The sequence below is a fragment of the Daktulosphaira vitifoliae genome, unplaced genomic scaffold (genome assembly GCF_025091365.1).
Source record: "Daktulosphaira vitifoliae isolate Bord-2020 unplaced genomic scaffold, ASM2509136v1 Scaffold_1, whole genome shotgun sequence".
NCBI classification, from domain to species: domain Eukaryota; kingdom Metazoa; phylum Arthropoda; class Insecta; order Hemiptera; family Phylloxeridae; genus Daktulosphaira; species Daktulosphaira vitifoliae.
In genome coordinates, this window is record NW_026099572.1 from 64,657,575 (window position 1) to 64,677,453 (window position 19,879).

A 19,879-nucleotide genomic window follows, 5' to 3' on the forward strand; every position below is an offset into this window, starting at 1 on the left:
AAAAAAAAAAATTTATTTTACCATAACTTTTAGCTCAATTGGTAAGTTTGACATTGACATAATTAAATAGAAAATTTTATGACAATTAAAAAAATTGTATCGTTAAGATCAATATGCAGTCAGAAAGTTTTATAATTACTATTTATTGTAAATTTATCAGAAAAGCTCAATATTTTTTTGCATTTTTATGGTAATAGATAACTTAAATAGAAGTAATAGTAATAATTTCCTAGGAACTTTTGTTGTTTGTTGAAAAGATTCTATAATTGAAATATTGAGAACTTAATTAATTTTAATGATTTACTTTAACTAAATGTACCAATCAAAACAAAGTTGATAAAAAGATATACTCAATTGAGTGTATTATAAAATTTGATTATATTTGTAAAAATCAATTGTTAATTCAAGAGAAAAAACAATCATTTTTTTTAGAAATGATTTATATAGCAACATGTTACAAAAAAAAATTGTAATATTATAGTCTAGTAGTAGCACACACAAATAGAGTAAAAAAATTATTAAATTACAAAGTAAAATGATTTAATTTTGTAGTTGAAACCTATCATATCAAACTTCATTCGTTAATAAATATTTTGAAAACATTAGAAATTAATGATTTTAATTGTCTTTATGGAGACGATGTAATAACTAACTGTTTAATTGATAAATTAGAATTTTTTTTTCAATTTTTGAGAGTAATATCTTCAACTAGATACGAATTGTAGTCATTGGACGTATCGTTGAAAAAAGGTCAAGTTAGAGCAGAGAAAATAAATGATATTCACAAAAAAACATCTTCTCGGCTTTGCATCGAAGCTAAAACTTAAAATATAGTAAAATAATTTTAATACGAATAAGAAATTTCTTCTTGCAAGGGGCGACTAAAGTGATGGGATCATTGTTCTTTATTGAAGTTATTGAATCTAAATGAGTTAAAAATTCTTTAACCAACTTAAAAAGAATTAAGAAAAAATGCAAAAAATTCATTGCCATACGCGGGTTGGAACCTCGTACCCCAAGCGTGTAAAACATAAATTTTACCAACTCGGCAACCGTACGTCGCTACCGTCGGGTGAAAAAATAGGCTATTTAAGCTAGTTCAAATTTCAAAGTTATTTTTCTCGACTTAAAAGAAGCAAACAAATTTAAATAAGTTTAACTTTCTATGCTATATTAATTTTTTATTTATATAATATTTATGAAAATCTGTAGTCCCCTTGTCAGGTATTTTAAAATAAAATAAAATACAAAACCCAGAATTTTAACACAAAAATAGCAAATTTTTGAATACGGTAGTCATTTTTACCGTGAAGACAAATCCAGAGGTCACATTTTTTTTTTTAAATTAAAGTATATTATATAAGCTTTAATTTAAGATATATATAAAAGTGTCAGTATTTCCGGAATACTTTCAAAAATTAAATTGAAAATATCATAGTAACAATACGCATGATTAAAGTTTTGACCCCCCTTGTTAAAGGGGTATGATCCGATTTACAAAAAAAGCGTGTAGATGAAAGGAGTATATAAATATTTATTATAAAAAAATAATAATATTGATCCATACATTTTTCCAAAAGTTATATAAAATATAAATTAAATAATATAACATATAAAATCGAGATTTTTTTCACGGAAATCGTACGTTTTTCTTTAACTTTGATGTCCGTTTTCACCACGAAGACAAGTCCAGAGGTCAAATTTTTTTTTTTCAAATTAAAGTATATTACATAAGCTTTAATTTAAGATATATATAAAAGTGTCAGTCTTTCCGGAACATTTTCAAAAGTTAAGTTGAAAAAGTTCTACTTTCTATACGCATTTTAAAAGGTTTGCACCCCCCCTGTATAAAGGGAAATGGTCCGATTTTAAAAAAAAGTATGTCGAATGAAAGAAGTATATATAAAGTATTTATCATTAAAGAATAAAGTTGATTCATGCATTTTTTAAAAAGTTATAGCAACATAATGTTAAAAAATGTAAAATATAATATCAAGAATTTTTTCACAAAAATAGCATATTTTTGCATACGGTAGTCATTTTCACCATGAAGACAAGTCCAGAGGTCAAATTTTTTTTTTTCAAATTAAAGTATATTACATTAGCTTTAATTTAAGGTATATATAAAATTGTCAGTCTTTCCGGAACATTTTCAAAAGTTAAGTTGAAAAAGTTAATTTTTTGTAAAAAAGTTACCATTTTGAAACCCCATCCTTTGGGCTGTTAAAGGGTCAAATGTTCACAAAAATATATAAAATGATAGGTAATTATCTAAGGTATCTATAAAAAAAAAAATTATATTGATTCGGTCATTTTTAAAAAAGTTATGGCAATTTTAAGTAAAAAAAATTGAAAAAATATCGAAAATTAGCGATTTTTAAATTTGTAATTTTTTGGGGGATTTCCCCCGTTTACGGGGAACGAGGGAATTTTTTTCAATTTTTGAGGGTAATGTCTTCGACTAGATACGATTTGTGATCTTTTGACATATTGTTCATCAAAATCGGTCCAGCGAGAGCTGAGATTGAGCGTTCACAGACACAAAAAAAAAAATAAAAAAAAAAAAAAAAAAATAAAAAAACACATCATAGTAAAATTAATACCTTCTCAGCTTCGCATCGAAGCTAAAACACATCATAGTAAAACCAATACCTTCTCAGCTTCGCATCGAAGCTAAAAAATGTTTATAACATCATTGATGATAAAAATATGTTTCTTAAAAAACATGTTAAAGTAATGTTTAATTTCTTAGGGATGTTTTACATAATAAAAATTTTTATTAACCTCGCCACATTTAAATTTTAAGGATTTTAACGCTATGTGGAAATTTAAACCCAATATTCCCTCTGTAAATACGCAAAAGGGTATTAATTAGCTTTTAAGTTGCTAGAAAAAGATCTATACCGTCAAGGTAAAAACCTTATTTTTGAAGAGGTATTTTGTGTTTTAATAAATGGCTTCATGCACGCTTACTCATATAAATGATTCGATTTATCATTAAAAAATTTTATTTAAGATAGAAGATGTAGCTCAAGAATTAATTTATATATATTATACTTGTTTATATCAGCTGAACATGGTTTACATAATTGGTTAAATACGAGGCCTGGTGGAAAAGATGACATAGCTGCTATGTCGCTGTTAGATAATGATGTTAATACCAGCTTTGTATTAATTGATCAATCGGTAATTATTAAATTTATTTAAAAATCCCGGAAAAAAGTATTTATAATGAAGATGGAGTTTGAAAGTGTTATTTAATTTTAGGTAACATTTAAAGGGTATCTAGAACGATTTTCTTTGAAAACACATTGGTATCTTTATGATGACTATACTAGTTACAATACTGTAAAAGGATTTTTAGTCATGTGGTTAAGTATATCAGCCACGTTTCTTTGGAATTTCACAGATTTATTTATTATGTTAGTCAGTTCAGCTCTAGCGGCTCAGTTTAAAAAGTTAACTACGGCGTTGCATAGTGTTAGAGGTCAAGTAAGTTAATTCGATTATTGAACAATAATATTAGACTTGGATTAGGGAATAGGAGCTTATTTAAAATTTTATTTACATGACATAATACATTTCTTTATTTAACAATATAATTATAATAATTAGCGTTTAGAAAATTTCTTTTGAAAAATAATATATTCCAATTACTGAATTAAAAAAAAGAATGCATTTGCATTCACAATTCCTTAAAAATATGCATTCACTTTTATATTAATTGACAATTTTTTTTATTAAAAATGGGTCTTACAAAATAAAGTATTCGATTAAAATATTACTTCAACTATTTTTTAGATTTTTTTTTTTTTTATAATTTTATTTTAAATGAATTTTACATTCACGTTTTATCAAACATTGAATGCATTTGCATTCATCATTCCTTAAAAATAAAATATTGAATTTTTTCTATACTCTAATAATAATAATATAGTTATAACTATATTATTTTAACTAACTATAATTAGTTACTAATATAGTTTCAGCTTTTCATTATAAAACATATTATCGTTAGATATGTTAAGTATAGATATATTTTGAGGTATTTGGATTTAGGTCTCTTACTCTTCTAATAATAACTTTCATCAAAATATTGAATATTTATATAAAATTCGGATTGAATCGCAATTAAACTACTTAAAAGATTAATAAATATATGAGGTGTATTCAGAGAATAAATTTTGTTTTTGATCTACTGAAAAATATCCAAAACCTGACAATAAATGATTTATCATTTATTGTCTTTAATATGATTATAATAATCAGTTTTACATCCTTTAATTTCACGAATTTAACATGCTACAAAGGATGGTGGCCCTCTTTCACATGGGAGTCAAAGATAAATCTTGGTTAGACCAATGATAAATGGTACGGTACTACCAGTATCAATAAAAAAATCACAAGAAAACTCTAGTTGGCACTCTGGGGATCGAACGTGGGACCCCATGCGCGGAAACATACATAACTACCCACCATTGTCATTAATATGATTGATTTTTTAATAATGTATCATGTTCTTAGATACTAACAATGTCACAATGGAGAGAATATCGCGAAACTTATACATCTTTAACTCATTTAGTAAAAAAAATGGATGATCATATCAATGTTATAGTAGCTTTGTCAATTGGCAGTAACATATATTTCATTTGTACTCAACTTATTACTGAAATTGAGTATACAAAGACAAAATATTTTAAATTTATTTTAATATATATATAAATATTTTTTTTAGTTCAATGAAGCATAGTTATTTTAGAACTCTTTTCTATATGTACTCATTTTCATTTTTGGTATTTCGTACAACAGTGGTAGTTATGCAAGCGTCAGCTATAAATGATGAAAGTAAAAAAATTATTCCAGAAATTTTTCTATGTCCAACATACAGCTACAGCATTGAAGTATTTAAATTTAATAAACATAATTTTATAAAATTAAATTCTAATTAAGTTAATTTATTCTTGGTGCATGTTTGTACTGATTTAGACTCAAAGATTTTTGCAAGAAGTTACTTCAGATTATGTAGCATTAACTGGATTAAAAATGTTTTCGATAACTAGGAATTTGCTATTGGGTGTAAGTGTAAAACAAAAATTCTTTCCAATATTGGAACAAAGGTTTTAATATATTTTTATATTTTTTTTAGGTTATAGGAGCAATTTTAACCTATGAAATTGTTCTTATTCAACTTCAAAATACAAAGTAATAATTATAAATACTGTTTATAAATACATGTATTTTATATACCTTTACACTTATATACTTGTAAAATATAAATAATAATGATTAAATATGGAAACAAAAGTTTAAACACTATTAGTAGATTCTTTATTTTTACTATCAAGTGATAAGTGGTAGCGGATTGAATTTAAGTCTTTTAATAACATAGTTACAGTATTTGATAAGACTTCATTATCGATACTGCCATTTACTTGATCTTCTAATCCTACAAAATTAAAAAATGAAAGTTGTTAATAAATATTATGGTAGTTAATATAAAATAAAATGCCCACCATTAGTTTTTGCTTCAAATAAATTGATTCTGGCTTCTAAATTATCAAAACCATCTTCTATTTCTTCTAGTAAATTTTTGCGACAATCAGCTGTATTAATAGGTTTTTCTGGTACTGGACCACTTAATACTAAAATAAAATACATTCATTAATATATTAAAAGAACATATACGCATATTTAAGTATTACAACATAATCGTGTACAATATACGTATAAGTATGTTTGAATCAACATTATGATTTAGAGTTTTATAATATTCTTAAGTGAACTAAGAGAGTAAGCAAAAATAATTTACAACTATATTACAAGGCAATATTTATTTAAAAAAATTAAAACTGTTTGATTAGTATCATAAGCTATTAATCATAATTATAATTCAAACAATGAATTTTAAAAATTTAATAGGAATATTACATTCTTCAAGCTTGTCTGGTGGAGGCTCATCATCTTTTTTTGAACTTTGGTCAGACCACAAATATAATTTTGGATGATCAGGAGTTTGCCTGAAAAAAAAACATTAATAAAAAATATTGTTAAGAGACTTCATTCTGTCTACAAAGATAATTAATACTTATATTAATTCTTTGATAAATGACATGAACGTTTTAATCTAAATAGGAATAAACTGTTAGTATAACCCAATTTACAGTAGTCCATGTTGTATATATATTTTAAACTTAAATATTAAATCTTACAATTTTTTTTGGATCTAAAATTTGAAATAGATTCAAATTTTTTATTTAAGTATTATTTAGAAAACAATTGCAGTTTAGTTTTTAAATCCAAATAATGTTTTTAGTATTAATCATCTGCCTTTTTATGTCACAAATGTTTATCGACTACACTACTACTTCTCTACTAGTTGAAATAAATTTCTCAACTTGACTGACAAATTGATTTTTAAAAAAATGCACAGATAATTTTCATTGATAATATATTTATTAAAATTATTTCAACTGTAGAATTATGAATATAAATAATTTAACAATATAGATTTCTTTCTAAATTTATACTTAAACAAATTTTGTACAAACTGATTGTTAGTTATTTTTAAAAAAATGTTATAGTTAATTTAACATTACCATATATGAAACTGCACAACAGAATGGAATACATCCACTTATTATTAAATGGATGGGAACCGAGCTAAAGGGACGCTCCACTTTGGGACAGCTCAATGAAACCAGAGTAATCAAGAGAGTTAAACAGAGGTGTCCAAAAAGGAGGGCTTCTATCTTCCTTGCTATAGTGATTAGTTTAGTAAAGCTAAGATGAAAATTACATATCGAGGCAAGAGTCAAAAAAATCATGTCATGCAACAGAACTCTGGGAAACATTGGATGCCTTAAAATATACAAATTACTTTGTGGTATTTAGACACTCAAAAACATTTATCAAAATTACCGGTCTACTACTGAGGGATCTTAATAATATCACTAAATATCAAATAAGCCCTCTGCTAACTGGACTACTAACAGGACATGGTCATCTGCTTAAACGTTTAAATATTAAATATTTATACAATGGGGGTTAAGATCTAAACATTTGGGAAAATTTTTTCTGAAAAAAAATATCAAAAACCTAAACCCAAAAAGATACTTAATTTTGCTAGAGAACAGGTCTCCTTGAACATATATAAGTGTGGCCTAGAAGGACGTCTTATATTTATATATATATATAAAGATATTCAAAAATGGCAACAACACTTTGCTAAAAACATTTTGTGAAAAAATCAAATTAATATAATTAGGTAGGAAGTGCGCTTGATGGAACCACAGGTCTAAATATATGGGGAGTTCTTGCCCACCTAGTTAACAGTGAAAACTTGAACTAAAACTTACCCATAAATGATAGTTTTAACCAATAAACTATGTAAAAAGTTGCTATGTTCAATAACTTCAGCAACTAATTGATGTGATTGTTTTAAAATGCTTTCATCTTTTTTCCTCCGTTCATCTTTATGTTGTAGAACACTATAATAATAAAAAAAAAATTGCATTTTTTTTACTTTATATAAATATTTACAAGTGATGTTGAAACTGAATTTTGGGTTTTGGTCCAATTCAAAAATCAAACTAGTATAATCAAATATTACGTTGAATTTGTGATATAAAAAAACTATGCCTTAAAATTATTAAAATTTATATTCGTTTCAATTTTGATTAAATATTTGAATGTATCTGTTCGGTTTAGGTTTGACTAAAAAATTGAAAGTTTGGATTGGTTCAAGTAGGATATAAAATTAAAAATTTGGTTTCAACCCAAATTTCGTAACATCACTAATATTTACAATTAGAACAGTAGTTTTACCAAATTAAAATTTTCAATTAAAAAAAAAGTATTTTACATAAATGTTTACCTGGCAACTTTTCCTTCTTTTATCCAATCTTGAAGATAATCATATTGCTTTGAACGTCTCTTTTTTGAAGGATTAAGACAACTGTTACAAACATAATTATCTGGTACCTGATCTTCAGAATTTATTTGATTACAGTAACCATGTTGCCAACATAAGCAGACATCACACTAATAACATAAATTCAATATAATGTACTTAAAAATAAAGTAATATCTTTAAATATTATGTTGAAATGGCTACTGGGATTGACAACAGATCATTGAAATAATCAGAAATTATCTAAATAAAAGAGGCATGGTATAGGTTTGGAACCTGTGACATAAGGTGTCGTATAGAAAGACTCTACCACTAAGCCTATGACCGTGTATTTATGATTTAAATCCCAATACACGTTCATATAGGTTGATAAAGTGATGTGTGGCTAAGGGAAACACAGTACTGTGTCATGTTTAAGATACATGGTTTTATAATACTAAAAAAAATTAGTTAAAAAATGTATAAATTGCAAGAGCCTCAAATAAAAAAATTAAATTCTTACTTGAATCATTAAACCATCCTCTTGATTAGATCCACACGAACAATTTATAACCTCTTCTTTGCGTAAAGATTCAATTTCAGTTTTATTCTTTTTTATTTTGAAATGACGATTTGATGATTGAGTGATATCATAATTATCTATAAGTTTTAAATAATAAAAATAAATAAATTGCTAGTATTTACTCTAATAATAGAAAAAAAAAATTACCATAAATTTCATTTTCATAATCATCAAGCTGTGATAATTTTTTATTTTCTTTAAGAGCACTATATTCTCTATTAGTCTTTTCAGATAATGATCTCCCTGGTTCTATTAAACCAGAAAAACCAGAATCCCTAAAAACAAAAAAATTTTGAAATAAGTGTAAATAAAAAGTTTAATTATTTCAAATGATAACTTAATTTATTTACTTTGAATCATAAAATTCTGTGATATTTTCTGCTCTATCATTAGATGTGTAAGATGAGTTATGATTTTCTGATTGAAATGAATAATTTTCTAAATCTTGTCTAAAAAAAAAATGAATATATTTGTTTACATTGAAAAACAATTATATTATTCTATGAACACCAAGGCCAAAATAAGGACTCACAGCTACATCTACATTTAGCACAATTAATTAAATTTTTATTTTTTATGGAATCGTAAAAACATATGTTATGTATATTTTTGTTACTACTAAAAAAACTAAATCCTAAGTACAACCCTGACTTGGTTGTTTGCATTTAAAAGATAAGACCTAGAAATATATATAAATTTTTTTTAACGCTTTATAAGCCAAGTAGGGCCTCCTCCAAAAGAAGAGGTTTCTTAACCATTGATACTCCAGGACGGGTGGTTAGTCCGTTGCTGGAGAGAGGGATGATGACTCTAATTACCAAACTGATCTCTCACTCAAAAAATATATCTAGAAATATTTTCAAATTATTTTTTTATTCTATTTTATATAAGCATTTTAAATAATTGTTATTTTTTAAATTTTGGAAACAAGGTTAAATTGCCTAAGCAACAGAAATTTCGTCTTTATAGGAATAAAAAAAAGCATACAATAATAGAAATAGAAATTAACAATAGAAAACAATAATATTAATAAATATAATTTATTTAATATTACCCATGTATATATATATATGTAATTTTAATCAATCTTTAATAAAAAAATATTTAGTATACTAAATACATACTCAGGGAATTTTAGAGTTGAAGGTGTAGTATTTAAGGATGGTGATTCACATAATGTATTTCCCACTGTTTTCTTGGCTTCAATTTGTGATATTCTTTGAAGAAAATAAGAAGGAGATATATCATCAACATGTTCACCTTCTACTCTTGCTGTAGCAAGATCAGTTACATTTGGGGTAGAGACCAAAAGATCAGTGTACTCAGAATGATAATGTTTTATGTGCATCTAGAATTAAGTTGAAAATTATTGAACAAAATAAAATTCTATTTTAATATTAAATTTATTAAAATATTTGTTATTACTAACCATTAATAAATTTTCTTTACGGAATAATTTTCGACATTCTTGTTTGGGACATCTAAACCCTTGTTCACCAGCAGATTCCATTCTAACTGAAATTATGAAAAAATCATTTTCAATATAAACTTAAAAACTTAATGAAATAATGCAAATTAATAGATGTATACAAATATTATCAAACAGGTTTTTAATAGTACTAAGTTTCAATATTAACAATATAAATATTGGATATATGTAATCTGTGTAATAAATAGTGCTTTAAATAGTTGTTACACCAATACTCAAGTTACAACTATTGTTATACCAAAAAAATAAACTTAACCTGAATTAAATCTTACAAGTTATATCATTCTAGAAATTAATCTAAATTATTACTTAGTTTTAAATAAAATGTTCTAATACATTTACTATTTATTTTAATTATTAATAAATAATAAATAATATAATTATACAAGTATTTAATTGTAAGCGAGTAGATTACTTTTTTGTAATAACATATTGCTTGCTATTTGACTGAAAGAAGTTGGTGTTTGAGAATCAGGATTTTCAAATGCATTATTAACTGAAGCAGAGAGTTTTATTTTTTTTGCCAATTGTTCTCCATGATTAACTTTGCGTGTTCTGGTCGGAGTAGAGGTGTTCTTTCTTCTGTAATTATAATATTAAAAAAAACTATTTAATATGGAAACAATTTTTTTTATCAAAACAATGACTTTGTATTAGATTACATTTAAAACTAAAATATAATTACAATACTATTAACTGTTACAAAAAAAAAACATTAAATTTATTTGAGAAAATAAAAAAACAATAATTTTGTTAAATTAAATTTTTTTTTATATTTTATTTATATAGAGCACAAAGTTAATAATAAAAGATATATAATTTTATAATATAACAGAGATCCTTAACATTTAGTATAAGACATCAGTTATTTTAAAAAATATTTTTGGATTAAGAACAAATAGATTTACTGATTTTAAGACAATACTACTTGTATTTACATTTTTAAATGTAAAATGCATTAATAAGAAAAAAAAAGAAATATTAACTATCATAAACTTACTTCAATTTATTTGCATTTAGCTTAACAACTAATAAATTTCTTCTTTTTTCATTATTTTTTGATAAACCAATTCTTTTTTCAGAATGTTTTTTTTGGCCTAACAATGTTTTTCCTAAAAAATTATTTATTAAAATAATATTAAATAAAATAATAAAATAAATTTATTAAAATAATAACAATATTTAACATTTAGATAAATTTATTAGCGAAGGATAGAACAACCAATTATAAAGATAATCTCCACTCTATAAATAGAGCTTTACATAAAACATTTTTAAGGACAATTTTTAAATTTTAACTTTTTCTCAACTCTCACTGGACCGATTTCTTTCAACAATACGTCAAAAGATCACAAATCGTATCTAGTCAAAGACATTACCCTCAAAAATTGAAAAATTTTCGCTCGTTTCCCACAAATGGGGGAAATATCCAAAAAAATTACAAATTTAAAAATCGGTAAATTTTGTCATTTTTTTCACTTTTTTTTCCTAAAACTTCCATAACTTTTTCAAAAATAAACAAATCAACATAATTTTTTTTTATACTANTTTTTCACTTTTTTTTCCTAAAACTTCCATAACTTTTTCAAAAATCAACAAAATTTTTTTTTATACTAAAACCTTAGATATTTCTCTTTCATTTGATATCATTTTTTTGAAAATCAAACACTTAACTTGCTCATTGGGGGGGATTTAAAATAGCAACTTTTTTACAAAAACTAACTTTTTCAACTTAATTTTTGAAAATATTCCGGATATACTGCGTCTTTTAAACATATATCAAATTAAAGCTTATTTTATGTACTACAAAATGAAAATAAAAATTTGTCCCGACACTTTATCTTCTGTATGTAAACGGCTGACGTAGTTAAAAAAACGCTATTTTTGTGTTAAAATTTTCAACTTAAAAATGTTATAACTTTTCAAAAAATGTAATTATCAGCACAAATTTTTTTTCTAAATACATTATAAGTACATTTTTCATTTGAGATACTTTTTATTAAAATTGGACAATTTCCCCATATATAGGGCGTTCAAAACTTGAAATATTGTATAAAAAATAGAACTTTTTCAACTTAACTTTTGAAAATGTTCCGGAAATACTGCGTCCTTTAAACATATATAAAATTAAAGCTTATTTTATGTACTATAAAATGAAAAAAAAAATTTGTCCCGACGACCTATCTTCTATGCGCAAATGGCTACTGTATTCAAAAATATGCTATTTTTCTATTAAAATTCTAGGTTTTGTATTTTATTTTATTTTAAAATATCTTATAAGAAGAATATATTGACTTTCATGAATATTATATAATTTAATTCACATAGAATAAAGTTCATAAGACATAAGAAATTAAACTTATTAAATTTTTTTTACTTTTTTAAAGTCGAAAAAGTAATTTTTAAATTTAAGTTAGCTTAAATAGCCAATTTTTTAGCTTCGATGCGAATTTTTTATATGTAAATACTAATTTTTAAAAATATTAAAACTTAGAAGTGATAGAAAAAGTCTTATTGCAGAAAACATCACGAAAAGTTGATTTAGAATAGTATATTTTTGCTTCTGATGAAAGTTCCTTGTAGTCCAGTGCATTTATTTATAGTAACAAACAGTTTTTATTGAAAATTATTGTGTCAAGCCCTTTAAATTTTTATACACGTAAAAGTAAAGCAAAATATAACTTCTTTATTATTTTTATTATTTCTCCGTATAAATTACAATATTAAATTATTGAATATCAATTTAATATTAAATTTAATAATTATAATTAATATTTATTCATATATTATATTTTAAAATCAAAGAATTACTAATTAGGATATAATCAAAGAAATAAGAGTTGATGTTGCTTATGGAATAATCCACCAATTTCTCTAAATGGAACACTATCTACAGATTTGCATCGAAGCGTTTCTTATAATAGTGATTTTAATCACTGTCAAATATCATCTATACTTGTCCCATCTATGCCTTGTCTACACTGTGCCTCGACCCCACTGTGCTACCGTTTTTTTCATTACTTAAGTTATTTAAAAAATATTAAACTTAAATTTTGTCTTATTTATATAAATTTAATATATGAAATATTACTTTTTTTTTTTTGTTTTATGTCAACACCACGCATTGATGATTTTTTGGGGGAAATAATCTCAGCCTCTGCTTCTATATCTTCTAATGATTCTTCAAAGTTATCTAACTTACTTTCTTGGGATTGTTTGCTGACAGAAGAGATACTTTTAATTTGTCTATGAGCTAAATTTGATAATGGTTTTTATTCAGTTTCACTCAAAATAATTAATAACTATTATATTTACTCACATTCAGTCGAAGATATATTTTGTACTTTTACAGTACTTTTGATACTTTTCTATAACAATAAAGCATTATCAATAAATTATTAAAACAAATTATATTAATTTGTGTTGAGTAATTTCACTTCATAATTACAGTACTAAATTTTAACGATTTTTCAATAAAATAATGGTATATTTTTAACTGTGTTATTACAATACTAAATATAGTTCTTCATTTTTTAATAAACAAAAAAAATAGATATTATCAATATATTATTCAATTAAAACGCTTTTTTTTATTAAGACGATAATGATTCTTAATCAATACAATTATATGTTATTTAATGTTATGAAATAAATAAATTATTAATGAACTACTATAAATTTTAAGTAATTTTTATTTATTTTGTATTATAAAATTATCAATTTAGGAATTAATGAATTCAATCTATAATTCTGATTGATTTATTTAATCTGCATTTCAGATTTAATCCATAATCCTGACGGCAGTATTTTAATAATCCTTGCTATCTCAAATTAAAAATTAGAACACAGATTAATCCCAATTACTTGTTCAGTTTTAGTACATAAATTTAATTTGCATTTCATACCTACTTTATGCATTAAAATACTTGTAACTCAATGAATACAAGATCTAAAAAGATCACAATCTGTCTGTTTATTTGTAAAAAAACACTTTCCATTTATTTTATAACATTCAAATATATTTTTAATAACACAGGAATATCGTTAGACAATAGATGTATTAGTTATTTACTTTGAACATAACTAAAAGAGATACCTTTAATTACAAATAAGTCTTTATAATACTTTAATACTTTTTCGATGGACTAAATGATGCATTTGAACTACAGCCTTATTTATCATTACAAAATTTTAATTCTTATTACGTATGCTGCTTACATATTAATTAACTAATTAAGTTTTCAACTGATTAGAAAACTGACTTAGAGCTTTAAAACCATTTTTCTTAATGATCTACTTTTATTTTATAATTAAGCCAAAATATTTTGATTAATTACAATTAGGTTTAGCTATGTTATTTTATTTACATACATTTCCATTATAGGTGAAAAAAAAATAACATGAGCTGTTGGATGCAACTTAATTTAAATAAGTTAATATACTAAACACTTTTCCATAGTAAGCAAAAACATTTTTCATTATATATTTTTTTGTTAAACAATACACAGAAATTCGGCACCCTACAGTGGAACATGTACATTTTTCTTTCAATAAATGAATCGCAACTATGAATATTTTAATTATATTAATTTTAATTTTAAGTATAAAAATACTTACTGAAGTTTTAATAGCCAAGGGTTTTTTAGAATTCTGAGCTATTTTTTTTTTTTCTTTTGAAACTTTGATTTCTTTATTTTTTTGATCTAAATAACAAATAAAAAGTAGAAAAATACAAATTATAAATATTTTATAATATGAGAATTTGCTGTACACTAATTTTTGTCTTATAACTATATTAAAATTATTAACAGTATTGATAAATATAAAAATTAATTTTCAAATTTTTGTGACAATAGTAGCTTATAAAAGATTAATACCATTTCATTAAAGGTTATTGATATATAGGTTTACTATTATTTAAATTATTTACTTAAATTTATTAAGTATAAATAGTATAATACCTTTTTTATTTTTTAAATCATCTTTCTTAAACTTCACTTTGAATATGCTCGCAGATTTAGGTCCTGTCACAGGTTTTTTAGTAATTTCTCTTTCAGTTGTAATTGATTTTACATCAGGTATAATATTTTGAGGTTCGTCACTAAAGATGCATTGTAATTAAATATTTTCAAGATAATATCAGCTATTATATTTTATATTTAGTTAAATACGAAATTATTCTATAATAACTACACAACATAAGAGAATATCAACAATATCATTATTGCAGACTTTGCACAATGTCATCATCACATAATGCAAAAATTTTTATAATAAAAATCATGATAAATAAAAAAAATTCTAATAAAATTGGGCGATCTTTTTAAATGAATTAGATGGATGGATTTTATTAAGAGTATACCACTTTGGTATATCCAAATGACTTTTTGTTTCACTTTACTCTATTAATTATAGGAATAGATCACTTTCAGAATATCTACAGAATCTCTATGCATATGCTCTGGCCTCAATCAGATACATTAAATTACATTATGTATTTTTTAATGACTATCAATTGTACACTATGTTTGATCATAATATTTGATTGTCTTTGTTGTAGTAATATCAGTTTACCGCCAAAGTATGAAGGAGAATGTAACATAAGACAATTTTTGTATACTTATTTATATATTATTAATATATTTAATATTGCCTGCAAAGTGCTTATCTTGCTGTTTATCAAAAGTATTTTTTATTTATATCTTCAGTTTATTACCTAATATTTTCTACATTATTTTGCCATCCACTAGTCATTGATCTAATTCTATGACTATCTTTGTTAATCCATTCATTAGCACTACTACCTTCTTTATAGGAAATAAATATTTCATCACCATCATCTTCTTCAACCAAAGCTGGTACCCTAGAATTGTATTATATAATTTAAATTTAAAGTAACCGAAAGTACATCAAAATACAGCCAAATTAAATTGTGTGATAAATCAAAAATTATAATGGATTATATAACTAACCTAAATAAATAACTTACCATTTATTAGCAGGAGATTGTATTAGTAATTCAGTACCAATATCGTAGTCCATTTCAAAAAGGTTCTAATTTACTGATAGTCAAATTAATATGTGTCGTGTTAACCACGATGATTTAACTTAAATATTGAAAAAAATATATATGGTATCATAAATACTTTAAAAATTAATAGCAAGTTTAGGTTGTACATTAAAGTTTCATTTAATGAAAATAATTTTCGATAATGTAGTTAAATAAAAGTAATGCAAAAAACTACGTTTAAATTTAAATACTAAGATGCCAATACAATGAAAATCAATAAACAATGTTATTTAATTTTACACCACAAATGATGTATACACAAAAAAATATGATAACAGCAAAAGGTTTGTTTTTGATAAGAAGAACGGTTAAAGCCATAGAGTAAAATTACTCTATGGTTAAAGCATAGATGTTATAAACATGGGATTGGACATAGATGCTTTATCAGTGAAGACTATGATGACAGAATAATAAATGGTGATAGAAAATTGAGACTATTTGTATTATTATATGATAAGATTTTACTTTTTATTATTTAATGTTTAGTAATTACTAATTAGAGTGAGTTTGTATTGTATAGTAATATAGACTAAAAATAATTATTTTTTCAATACTACCTAAATTTATTAAATAGTAATTAACCATAAGCATAAAATAAGTCAACATAAGAGTGAATAATAATATTAAAACGAGTACTTTTTTTAACACTTATAAAATATATAGTTATACAGTAACAATGAAAGAACAAAAATTAATTTAAATTTAAATTGATTAAAATTAATAGTCTTGGTCAATTTTGCTCGTATTTTAATGCGTTCTTCGTTTCTTATTTTAACTTAGCTATACATTCTAACATCTAAATACTTCAATACTTTTAAATTTATTATATTGTTTTTGTAGTAATTTTCAAACCAAGCATGATCTTCACAAATTAGTTTAGAAAATATGTTATAGCTTCTATAAAGTTCAGTATTAACTTTAATTAAAAAAAAATTGTATGGATTACTTGAATGAATGTGATTAGTGTATTTAATTATTGGTCAGAGAAACTGATAAGTCATTAATAGAAATATTAGTTAATGTAATTGTTTCTTTAGTAATAATCAATGGTCTATTTCAAAATTAATGTTAAAATAATAATAATAGTTATAACATAAACATATAAAGTCATATCTGTTAAAGAATTCTGAAGACAATATTTTTGTAAAACAGCAATATTTATTGCTCAAATTATTCTTATTTTAAAAATTAAAATACATATGAATATTATAAATATTAATATTAATATAATGTAAGATATATTAAATTATCGGAACTGCATTTTTTTAAAGATATATATATATATTTCCACACAAATAGTTACTGAAGTCAAAATGGTCAGAACAAATTCTTTGTCACTCATGTACACTGTCAATTTTATAACTTTTTTTCTATTTCAATAATTTGGTTAAATCAAAGAAATTAAAAATTTTAAATACGATATAAAATTAATGTACATATATATATATAATTATATATATAATAAAAATCGCCTAATAATAAAATATTAGGCAGTGTTGGCATAAGACAGTTGAATAATCTTATTAAAAGGGAAAATAGAGGAATAGTATTGTGATGCTGATATTTATATGCAAAAGATATGAAGAGTGTGGAAATTATAAAGCTTATGAGTCATAGTATGAAGATTTAGGAAAAAGTAATAGACAAAAGAATATGAGAAGAAACATAAGTAACAAAGAACCAGTTTGATTTTTTGCCTGGAAAGTCAATAATAGAGCAATTATCTTTTGTGAGATAACTAAGAGAAGTATAGGGAAAAGTAGAAAAAACTGTGTATGCTTTTTATGTTAAATAGGAAAGTATATATGTACTTGTACCAGAGTAAAAAGTGTGGGCAGAGTAACAAAACATTTTAGGGTAAAAGTAGGAGTGAAACAAGGTTCAGCTTTAAGCTCTTATTTTCTATTGTGATGGATGAAATTACTAGAGAAAATACAAGAAGTACCATAGTACATGTTGTTTGCTGACTATAGTGTTAATAGGGGAAATGGGGAAGAAAATAATTAGAAGTAAAAAGTGTAGAGATCAGCTCTTAAAGAAAAGGGATTAAGAATAAGTAGGAGTAAGATAGAGTTCGAGTTTGACAAAGGAGAACACGAAGTTGATGAAATGAGAAGATCAGTGACAATAAGCGAGGTTGTGATAGGAGAGGTAGAAAGTATTAAGATCAGTTGTGCAAAAGAACGGTGGTATTGACGAAGATGTAAGACACAGGATTAAGTGTAGGTGGGTGAAGTTTAGAGAAACATCTGGTGTGTTATGCAATAAAAGTATTCAAATGAGTTTAAAAGGTAAATTCTATAAGACTAGTGAGACCAGCTATTATGTATGGTTCAGANGAAGAGTGTGGAAATTATAAAGCTTATGAGTCATAGTATGAAGATTTAGGAAAAAGTAATAGACAAAAGAATATGAGAAGAAACATAAGTAACAAAGAACCAGTTTGATTTTTTGCCTGGAAAGTCAATAATAGAGCAATTATCTTTTGTGAGATAACTAAGAGAAGTATAGGGAAAAGTAGAAAAAACTGTGTATGCTTTTTATGTTAAATAGGAAAGTATATATGTACTTGTACCAGAGTAAAAAGTGTGGGCAGAGTAACAAAACATTTTAGGGTAAAAGTAGGAGTGAAACAAGGTTCAGCTTTAAGCTCTTATTTTCTATTGTGATGGATGAAATTACTAGAGAAAATACAAGAAGTACCATAGTACATGTTGTTTGCTGACTATAGTGTTAATAGGGGAAATGGGGAAGAAAATAATTAGAAGCAAAAAGTGTAGAGATCAGCTCTTAAAGAAAAGGGATTAAGAATAAGTAGGAGTAAGATAGAGTTCGAGTTTGACAAAGGAGAACACGAAGTTGATGAAATGAGAAGATCAGTGACAATAAGCGAGGTTGTGATAGGAGAGGTAGAAAGTATTAAGATCAGTTGTGCAAAAGAACGGTGGTATTGACGAAGATGTAAGACACAGGATTAAGTGTAGGTGGGTGAAGTTTAGAGAAACATCTGGTGTGTTATGCAATAAAAGTATTCAAATGAGTTTAAAAGGTAAATTCTATAAGACTAGTGAGACCAGCTATGATGTATGGTTCAGAGTATTGGGTGGTTGACTAGAGAATAGAATGCTTCGATAGATGAGTAGAGTGACTAAAGAGGATAGGATAAGGAATGAATATACAAGAGGGAGTATAGGTGTAGTGTTAATCGTGGATAAGATGAGAGAAAATAGACTTAGATTGTTTAGTCATGCTATGAGGAGAGAGGAATCGGAAGCTGTAAAAATAGTTATAGAAATGAATGTTGAAGGAAGAAGAAGTAGAAGACCAAAAAAGAGATTGAGGGATGGTTTTTTATGCAATATGAGTACTGCTGATGTGGGAGTTCGTGTTAAGTAGAAATTTAAGATAAGGGTGGCTGACCACAAGTAGATGAAATTAAGGCCAGGAAAAAAAAGAAGACCTACAGTACACACTATACAAATATCATAACTTATTATAAAATTAAAAAAACAGTATCTTATGCACTTATCACAATTAAAATGTAAACGAACAAGTAGCTACACTATTTAAATTGAACATTATTATTTCAATTAAAAAATTTAAGTAAATTAACAAATTAACATTTAAAACTAAATGTAATTTATAATCTATTATATAAATATGCTATGTTTAATCTTATATTACGTGTGCCATTTATATAATTTAAGCACAGCCATAGTGATCTTAAAAAATCTGAATTGATTTTTTTTATTCTCATCTAAACAAGAGAGTTATTATAAAAACCTTTATGAAGATATTCTACATTTGTAAAGTGAATCTTTACAAATAAATGTATGTACACAGACA

General features: G+C 24.7%; 2 protein-coding genes across 3 annotated transcripts in view; one reads left to right on the forward strand and one right to left on the reverse strand.

The window, feature by feature from the left end:
- The window catches only part of LOC126897012 (gustatory receptor for sugar taste 64f-like), an 18,953-nt gene extending 13,690 nt beyond the window's left edge, over window positions 1–5,263 (forward strand). For both annotated transcript variants that reach the window (XM_050670353.1, XM_050670361.1), the window contains 6 exons: window positions 3,071–3,186; window positions 3,268–3,492; window positions 4,525–4,679; window positions 4,739–4,904; window positions 4,990–5,079; window positions 5,150–5,263. In XM_050670353.1, coding sequence (XP_050526310.1) covers window positions 3,071–3,186; window positions 3,268–3,492; window positions 4,525–4,679; window positions 4,739–4,904; window positions 4,990–5,079; window positions 5,150–5,209 — 812 coding nt within the window. In that variant the 3' untranslated portion in view covers window positions 5,210–5,263. The remainder of the gene's footprint in view (window positions 1–3,070; window positions 3,187–3,267; window positions 3,493–4,524; window positions 4,680–4,738; window positions 4,905–4,989; window positions 5,080–5,149) is intronic.
- LOC126897010 (PHD finger protein 20) lies at window positions 5,108–16,276 on the reverse strand. Its single transcript, XM_050670340.1, has 18 exons — window positions 15,953–16,276; window positions 15,680–15,826; window positions 14,925–15,064; window positions 14,581–14,666; window positions 13,283–13,331; window positions 13,055–13,216; window positions 10,964–11,075; window positions 10,379–10,545; window positions 9,904–9,989; window positions 9,599–9,822; window positions 8,825–8,923; window positions 8,622–8,749; window positions 8,415–8,551; window positions 7,877–8,043; window positions 7,359–7,490; window positions 5,932–6,020; window positions 5,517–5,645; window positions 5,108–5,449 (listed from the first exon to the last, which is right to left on the reverse strand). The coding sequence occupies exons 1-18, from the start codon at window positions 16,003–16,005 to the stop codon at window positions 5,310–5,312; spliced, it is 2,247 nt and encodes a 748-aa protein (XP_050526297.1). The 5' UTR covers window positions 16,006–16,276; the 3' UTR covers window positions 5,108–5,309.
- Window positions 16,277–19,879: the final 3,603 nt, after the last annotated feature.

Excerpts from the sequence above, each read along its gene's own strand:
- LOC126897010 (XM_050670340.1), bottom strand. The coding sequence starts at position 16,005 with ATGGACTACGATATTGGTACTGAATTACTAATACAATCTCCTGCTAAT. Across the intron at positions 15,827-15,952 it reads CAATCTCCTGCTAATAAATG|GGTACCAGCTTTGGTTGAAG; the intron begins GTAAGTTATTTA and ends ATACAATTCTAG. Across the intron at positions 8,750-8,824 it reads ACAGAATTTTATGATTCAAA|GGATTCTGGTTTTTCTGGTT; the intron begins GTAAATAAATTA and ends TTTTGTTTTTAG.